This window comes from Siniperca chuatsi, linkage group LG11 (genome assembly GCF_020085105.1).
Source record: "Siniperca chuatsi isolate FFG_IHB_CAS linkage group LG11, ASM2008510v1, whole genome shotgun sequence".
Taxonomy (NCBI): domain Eukaryota; kingdom Metazoa; phylum Chordata; class Actinopteri; order Centrarchiformes; family Sinipercidae; genus Siniperca; species Siniperca chuatsi.
In genome coordinates, this window is record NC_058052.1 from 340,570 (window position 1) to 348,652 (window position 8,083).

The following is an 8,083-nucleotide window of genomic DNA, read 5'->3' on the forward strand; positions in this document are numbered from 1 at the left end:
GTGGAGAGACTGCAGCAGCCATTGATCATGAGGTGTGAGGGCAGTGGTGACTGTCCAAAGGGTCAGCATGTCCTTCTAGACTGCCTAGTTATTACACCGACTCAGCAGCAGAAACCCCACTCATTTAGAAGAGCTTTAACACTTAGCGGCCCTGCGACACTTCTCTGTATCTTAATGTTGTGCCGTGCTCTGCTGACCTGTTTGTACTGTTATTATTATCATTATTATATTTTATCTTGTTTTTAATGTTGTACAGCACTTCGGTTCAGCTTCGGTTGTTGGAAGGTGCTGTAGAAATAAAGTTTGATTGATTGATTGAATTCTGAGATACTTTAAATTAACATTAGCTCCGAGTATGCTAAACTATAATGACGTCAACGTTTTAATGTGCAGCCAGTCTGCAGAGAGTCGTTCACGTGACTGCGTTCACGTGACTGCGACAGCAGGCTGCGTCCACTCTCTGTATGTCCCCACAGCGAGGACTGCGGGGACTGGCAGAGAGCACGGCGCGACCCGGGATGTAGGCTTTGTTGCTCTACGACAAAGAGCCGCCTTCAAACGCGTGTTTTCGAAGAAACGATCGCAACAAGTCTCTTCTGTGTGGACGCAACGCACTTCCTGTGACGTGACAGGGGCGTGGCTTTGCTGGAGTCGCGCGAAAGTTCTTTTCTTCTTCCTGTGAAGCGGGGCTATTTCCGGAGAGCTGTTGTTGATGGACTCTGCTTCTACTAGCTTCACGGCAGAGTCGTGCAGTTTCCCCACAGTGCGCTCCCCGTGTCCACCTCAGGCAGGAGCAACATGTCTCAGGCTCGAGTCACTGATTTCTTCTCCCAGAGAAAGAAAGGCGTCGCCGGTCCGGTGAAACGAGCCAAGCGGCGCAGCAGCACTGCGGCTCCCAGCTCGCGCTCAAGAGCCTCTAAAAACAAAGGCGCTTTCTTTTGTTCCTCCTCCGTCCATGAAGAGTTTGTCCGGGTTATCGACGAGGCAGTGGGGCTAAACGATGGACAGTCTGCCATCAGCAGCACCGCGAAAGATTCCCCCTCCAGTCCCCGGACACCAACGCGGACCTCGGCTGACACAGAGTTTGACCTCGGGGCGGCCGTGTTTTCAGCCACCGCCGACCACAGCACGGCCAAGAAGAGGCGGCAAGTGGAGGCCGTTAGAGACGCTAACGCTAACGCTGCAGCGGCAGCAACGACGAAGAAGGCCAGGAAGAAACTGGTCCTCCCTCAAGACACACCACAGGTAAAGTTGTTCTGGTTCTGTTCTGACAGACGCCTCCATCTTGGAGAGAAATGTCTTATTATCACCCCCACACACACTCTGCATGCTTTGACCCAAACAAAGATGGCAACCAGAAAACAGTTTGCCAGCCTGCGACACTTAACAACAACAACAATAATAATAATTACATACAATCATATCACAGTGCACGTGTGTAACGGTGGAGCTAATTCCACGCTGTTGCTATGTCTGTCCAGGCTTCAGCCCAGCCCCAGACCCAGCCCCCGCCCAGGGAGGGGGCCCAGCGGCCCCCAGCTGCAGCAGCCGCCGTGTCTGCACTCAGCCCTGAGAACCAAGTCAACAGCAGGAGCCCTGGAGGACAGGCCAGCAAGGTGACACCGACTGAGCAGCACGCCTCACTAGTGTAACTTGGAAGTGCAAAAGTAGGGTGTTGTCACCTGCAACGCCTCAACGTTTCTGGCCATACTGTGATGAAGTTAAAGCATCGCTTGGAGATCTTAGCCCGGTGTGGAGAAGGGAGAGGCCTCCCGCAGAGTAGCTGTGTCTATCAGGTCACTAATGATGCGTTTGTCCACACACTGTCGTGCTCATGGTGCAGTGTGGCTCGGGCCATCCAGATGGTGCTGCACTAGCGTGTGTGTGGGCCGACAGTGGTGTGAGGAGACGGTGGGACATGGCTCTGGATAGTGGACTTAATTCAGATGACACGTCAAGTGTTGTTTTATATTTTTCACTTTAACAAATCCCAAGAAAAACCCAAACCAACTCTCTGTTGCTCACAAATATATAGCTTAATTTTTCAAAAAGGCCCAGCTATTTCTGAAACAGCTGGTAGTTTTTAGGAAATGGTGCATTTATTGGGGATGAATCCACATGTGGTGCTGTAGTGAGTGTTTGGGGCAGCAGGACGGTGTGTGTGGGGCTGAGGCAGAATAAACTGCAGTGTGTGTGTTCATGGTGATGAAGGTGCAGCAGAGCGGATGTGTTTTAACAGTTTCTGGACAACAGTGGAGGAAGAAGATCCATCAGCTGTGATACACACACACACACACACACACACACCTGTTAGCAGAAACGTTCACGATGGTTTGGCTCTGCACATGGGATTAGTTGACAAGCAAAATCTAGAATATTGCCATCTTTAAAGTCGTGAATTCATCAGCATGGCAATCCTCCTTTTTTTTATTAAATTTTTTTCAGGCTCTGTGCAAAGAAGGCATTGCAACCCTGAAGTCTCGCCTTCAGAGGATCAAGAAACAGGCAGAGGAAATAACCAGCGCTGCTTCCTCTGCTTCCGTTTCCACGTCGTCCTCTTTCGCCTCTCCCCCTGGTTCAGCACCTAACAGTACTACCCCGCCTGTCTCCAAAACCACCACGTCCCCCACCTCTGATGCTAAGTCCCTCAGGTTCACTGTAGCGCGAGCCAGTGAGCTCGCAGCTAAAGCTCAGAGGAGGAAGGAGGAGAGAGAGGCCGAGGAGAGCAAGCAGGGTGGGACACGAAGCCAGGACAGGTGAGCTTGTACACAGACATGGAGCCAAAAGCTTTCAGGCAATACCAAGCTGTACGGTGCCGGTGGCACAGTAGGTCCTGCTAAGTCCAAATCAGAAGCCAAAGTGTTTTTCCCTCTCTTGTCCCTCAGTACTGAGCAACCAGCATACCAGCGGTACCACACCCTCGCCCAGGCGGCCCCCCCGGGCCTCTCCCTGCCATACCAGTACAAGGTGCTGGCTGAGATGTTCAGGAGTATGGACACTGTGGTCTCCATGCTGTACAACCGCTGTGAGACAGCTACCTTCGCCAAGATCAAACAGGGAGTTCAGGACATGATGCACAAGTAGGTGGAAGGCTGCTTGGACTTAAATGAGGATGAGTGTTTCTTTTAGGGTTGGCATGTAAGTCACGAGCAGTAAGCATTCAGTGGTGTATTGCTTCCTAGCTCAGTTGTGCAGAAGTGTCTTCAGAAATGTGTTGACTTCACTGACGTTTCTGTGTAAATGGACTGGACTTGTAGAGCGCTTCACACTACAAATCACATTCACACACTGATGGCACTCATCAGTAAAGAAGCTACCTCATTCACACACACACACACAGCCCTCGGGAGCAGTTTGGGGTTTTATTGTGGGCCGGGGGAAGCTGGGATCGAACCGCCGACCTTCCGATTGGAGGACGACCCGCTCTACTACTAAAGCCACAGCTGCTTGTAAAGATTAGAAAGTGTGGCTATGAAAACAACACACTGTTAAATGTTTCTGCTGACCACGTTAGACGGAAGCTTTTCCTAGCTTAACTCTTTCCATTCAGTGGCTCTTTGATACTCGGGCAGCACCTGCAACACATGCTGTTCCTCATCTATGTGCAGTAAAAACTGCTGTTGTCATGTCAGTTTAAACTCCCCTCAGCACCGTAGTGTACTTCATCACCACACAGAACAGCCGTCTACACTTTTTGTCTTTGGTTTTCCAGCTGTTTCTGGATGAGACGCCATGCTGGAGGGTGGGGCTGGCTGTCAGGCTGCAGAAGCTAATGTTAACCCTCTTTTCTTTGTCCCTCTTGCAGGCGGTTTGAGGAGAGCCACGTGGGGCAGATAAAGACAGTGTTTCCTGAAGCCTACACATTTAGACAGGAGAAGAACATCCCAACCTTCAACAGCAGCGTTAAGAAGGGCAGCTACCAGCTCACCGTGGAGCCCGTCATCCTCTCTGGTTAGAACTCCCTTTCTTCTGGGTTTATTTTAAGGTCTCTTACAGCTTGGACCAGTTGACCTTTAATCAACCACACCTCTCTAAATGGGAGGGATGAATGTAAGCTGTGGGTCTAATTGCAGGTATAGGTGCTAATGATAATGTGTCCTGCTATCATGTGTTCATTGATTTACCCGTGTGTGTGTGTGTGTGTGTGTGTGTGTTTACCTGGTTGTCCTCCTCAGACCAGAATGAAACTCGTCCTGTCCTGTCAGCCTCTCGTCTCCTGGAGAGGAGACGCGTCTTCCACCTGAACCTGGTCTCCATCGTCAAACAGCACCACAAGGTAAAGAGTATAAAGAGTTGGGCCTGGAGCTGCTCTACAGGAAAGGTGCACTGAGAGCTTCGGTTCTGAACTGGCGCTGTAGAAATGAAGTTGAATTAAAAGGTCAGCGGCTGCTCCAGTATTACTGCGTTTTGGTGTCTTCCTTTCTTTTCAAACCACGTCTCTGTCTGCAGGTCTTCCTGTCCTCGTTGGTTCCTCTGGTGTCTGTTCCAGAAGACAAGCTGACCCGCTGGCACCCTCGCTTCAATGTGGACACTGTGCCAGCCGTCCAGACTAGCTCCCTCCCCCAGCCTCCTCATACTGAGAGACTGGCCACAGCTCAGGAGGTGCTGGACAAGGCCCGCTCACTCATCACGCCCAAGGTACTGTGCTCATTTTAAAGTGGTCGCATGCTGGCTGTCAACGTCATTTTATTGTATTTTAGATGAATACGGACAAGTTGAAAAGTCGTGTTTCTTTTATAATGCCTACTGTATTCAGTATATAAGTTCTGTCTAAGTCAGATGGAGAAGGCTCTGGTTTCTCTGGCTCTGAAGACCGAAGATAAAGCTGCGGAGAGTAAAGGGCCAACGGCCCCCCCAGCGTCCGCTCCGTCAGCTGCCCCTGCAGCTCAGGTCCCAACTGCCCTGAAAGGAGTGTCCCAGTCCCTGCTGGACAGGGTAGGTACACCAGGAGGCGGGGGCGGTTTATTAGTGCTGGGGTGGGCAGTACGGACTTGGCTGTGCTTCATGGGTATATTAGCATGCTTGAATTAGCCTTTGCTCCATCAGAAAAGCACGTTGTGATTTCTCGTGTTGTTTTGGTGGTTTGTTGGTGTTTCAGATTCGGGCAAAGGAGGCCCAGAAGCTCCAGGCAGCCATGACTCGAAACCCCACCCAGGAGGAGTGCCTGCTGATGATGTCGCGGCTCCCCGAGCTGGCCAGGATTCTCCGCAACGTTTTTGTTGCAGAGAAGAAACCTGCTCTGACAATGGAAGTGGCCTGTAACAGGATGGTGGCCAGCTACAGGTCTGCTCTCAGCACAGGTTGGTTCCAGCGACAGGAGATAACAGCAAAGCTGGGTGGGAATGTTGTGTTGTGGGAGTAGCCGAGAACCAACCTCCATGCTATTTATTCAGCTAGTTAGCCGCTTATAGCTTTCAGAAAAGAACTGTTATCTGATTGGCTGTTCCTCCGCTCTAACGAACAGGTGAAATGGAGAAACACATCCGTCTGCTGGCAGAAGTGGCTGCTGATTGGCTGACTATTCATCCAATCAGGAAGGACTTCTACCTGAAGTTGAACAAGAACATGGAGCTCAGCATTGTTGTGGACAAACTGAGCAGCAGACTCCGAGAGGAGGAGAGACTCTGAGAGACTTGAGTGACTGCGTGATGTGGCGGCCTTTCTCAGGTCCTTGCTGTCTGAGCAGCTAGCAGACTGACGGCTAGCTGCTTTCAAGTGCCATCTTTTTTTTTTTTTTTTTTTTAGTGAATTTCACTGGTTTGTTGGCAACAGACACAAGTCTGACGTTTTAGAGCCGGTGTGTTGTGGTGTGCCCTGCGCTCTACGCTGTCGGTGTGAAATTCGTCACAGAGCGTCCCAAAACCCTGGGGCCAGATGGGACTGACGAGACCCCCCCTGTGTTGTAAACAGGTTGTTTTTAATCACACTTCTGTTACAGTGACTGATGCTGTGGTGTTTAGTTTTCTCCATGAAAGTGTAATATTGGTGTGTACAGGTCTGCTCCAGTCTTTTTAGGGATCAGTTTTCTACAGTGTAGAACTGATGAATGTTTATATTGTTAAAGGTCACTGTCTGATAATGTTTAAGAAATGAAAAAGCATTTGTCAGACCCCACTGCCTCCAATTCTTTTGTGACTTCAATTTATTAAATATAACAATCTGTAAATCAGTGATTGCATTAACTATGTGAAAGTGATGGTAAACCATCTGTCAAGAGAACGGAAGGCGTCTGGTAAAGTGGTAGTAAGGAAAAATGTGTCGCTAGTGGAAGGTTTAGTGGTGAGGTTTCTGCCTCCACCACAGAACAGGGTGTCTCTATGCCATATCAATCAAACCAATATCCTTTTCAAGACAAAGGAACGTGCACATGGGTTGGCTGTTCGGTCCAGAGCACTGACCGCAATGTGGAGGTCGCACAGCCAACGCTGGCACTGCACTGGGTCAGATTCTTCAGTCTTAACTCAGTCAGATATTTCCTTACTTAATCCAATGAGGAAACCTTGCTCACTTTAATATTATTTCAGACATAGCATTGACAAATGTCACATTCTGTTATTGGCGCTGGTATAAAGATACCCAGCCCTAGTTGTCCACATGCTTTTTCATTATCAAGTCCTGCTGGTTGTGCAGACATCATGTCAGCTGGATGGGGGCACACCATGGGACCCCAAAGCTCAGCTGGAAGTTTAAAAAAAACAGACAAGTTTGTCAGGTTAATTTGTGGTTGTGGATCTAACATTTCTCTAATAGGTAAACAGACCCCTGTTCTTTAACACAGGTGAGAGTACACCACCAGGTGACACAGGAAGTACTCACTAACTAGTACTAACATTTCTGACTACACACCTGATGGCTTATTATAAAGAGAAACACTAACAACGAGCGTGTTTACTGCAGTACGTTGTTACTCGGGGCATTTGTTTTAATCAAGACTGCACTGTACATGTTCAGAAGTTGATAATATTCTGGGTCGGGATGTAGCGTAGCTCTTTTCCAGGAGGTCAGTGGTGAAGCTTTCCATTGGCGCAGTCTTCCTGATGAATTTAAAGGGACAGTTCACCCCAAAATCAAAAATTCATATTTTTCCTCTTACCCGTAGTGCTTTTTATCCACCTAGAAAGACGTTGCATTTTTCAAATGTAGTTTTTTGGTGCTTTGAGCTCCAGAAGCCGAGTACCATATAGTCCCATTATATTCAAACAATGCAGACATCTCCACGGCCGACATCTCCAGCACTCAGCAGCTCACACCAAAACTATCCAGATGGATGAACAGCTCCACAGGTGAGAGGAGGAATATGTAGTTTTGATTTTGGGGTGAACTGTCCCTTCAGAGCTCACTGAAAGGATGAAGTAAGTTCTGCTGGAGGACGGCATATATTAGCATACTAGTTTTTATTAATGGCTTATTGCTTATCTATAACGTATTAATACATTTAAATAACCCTGATGATGTCATAGTGAAGTCATCAGGGTTATTTCCGCTCGGGCTTGGAGACTTTACAAACTAGAAGTGTGGAGTTCGAAAGATGTCGCTGTTTCTCAGGCAGGGATGGTCTAATGAAAAGACACTATTGGGTTGCATTATGGGCAATGTAGGATTCAGTGTTTTAGTAGCTTGACCCACACTAGAGACTGAAAGTCAGGTTATTCCTGCTGCTTTGACAGTGATTGTGTGTACTCTATTTTTTTTTTTTTTGTCTCCCACAAGTTCTCCAACTTTATGGATGTGCAATACTAAATTGTTGCACTATTCTAACCATAAACCCATTCAATAAAACATAAGGATATGGTCACTCCACATGATTAGTTATATATGAAAGGCAACTTATAAAGGGGGGTTGGTCCATCACTTTGATCCACACTGAAATATCTCCACCACTGTTGGATGGATGGATTGTTATGAAAGTTTGTAGACATTCATGGTCCCCAGACAATGTATGATAATGACTTTCATGATCCCCTGACTTTTCCTCTAGCACCATCTGTATCTGTACCATATTCAAGGTCTCCTCCAGAGCCACTAGCCTGGCTAGAAAACTATTCATCTGTAAAAGAACTACAAGCTACAGCAGTCAGATGAA

The 8,083-nt window shown here is 48.2% G+C and overlaps 1 protein-coding gene across 2 annotated transcripts; it reads left to right on the forward strand.

Moving 5' to 3' along the window:
- Positions 1-461: 461 nt before the first annotated feature.
- Positions 462-6,109, forward strand: cdt1 (chromatin licensing and DNA replication factor 1). Of its 2 annotated transcripts, XM_044213009.1 has the most exons (10): positions 600-1,245; positions 1,482-1,616; positions 2,446-2,756; positions 2,886-3,080; positions 3,806-3,951; positions 4,176-4,276; positions 4,450-4,638; positions 4,780-4,935; positions 5,099-5,300; positions 5,465-6,109. In XM_044213009.1, exons 1-10 carry the CDS (start codon positions 799-801, stop codon positions 5,626-5,628), a joined length of 2,046 nt encoding a protein of 681 aa, XP_044068944.1. In that variant the 5' UTR covers positions 600-798; the 3' UTR covers positions 5,629-6,109. The 2 variants fall into 2 exon arrangements, with proteins under 2 accessions (XP_044068945.1, XP_044068944.1); XM_044213010.1 differs by lacking the exon at positions 1,482-1,616 and having other exon boundaries at positions 462-1,245.
- Positions 6,110-8,083: the final 1,974 nt, after the last annotated feature.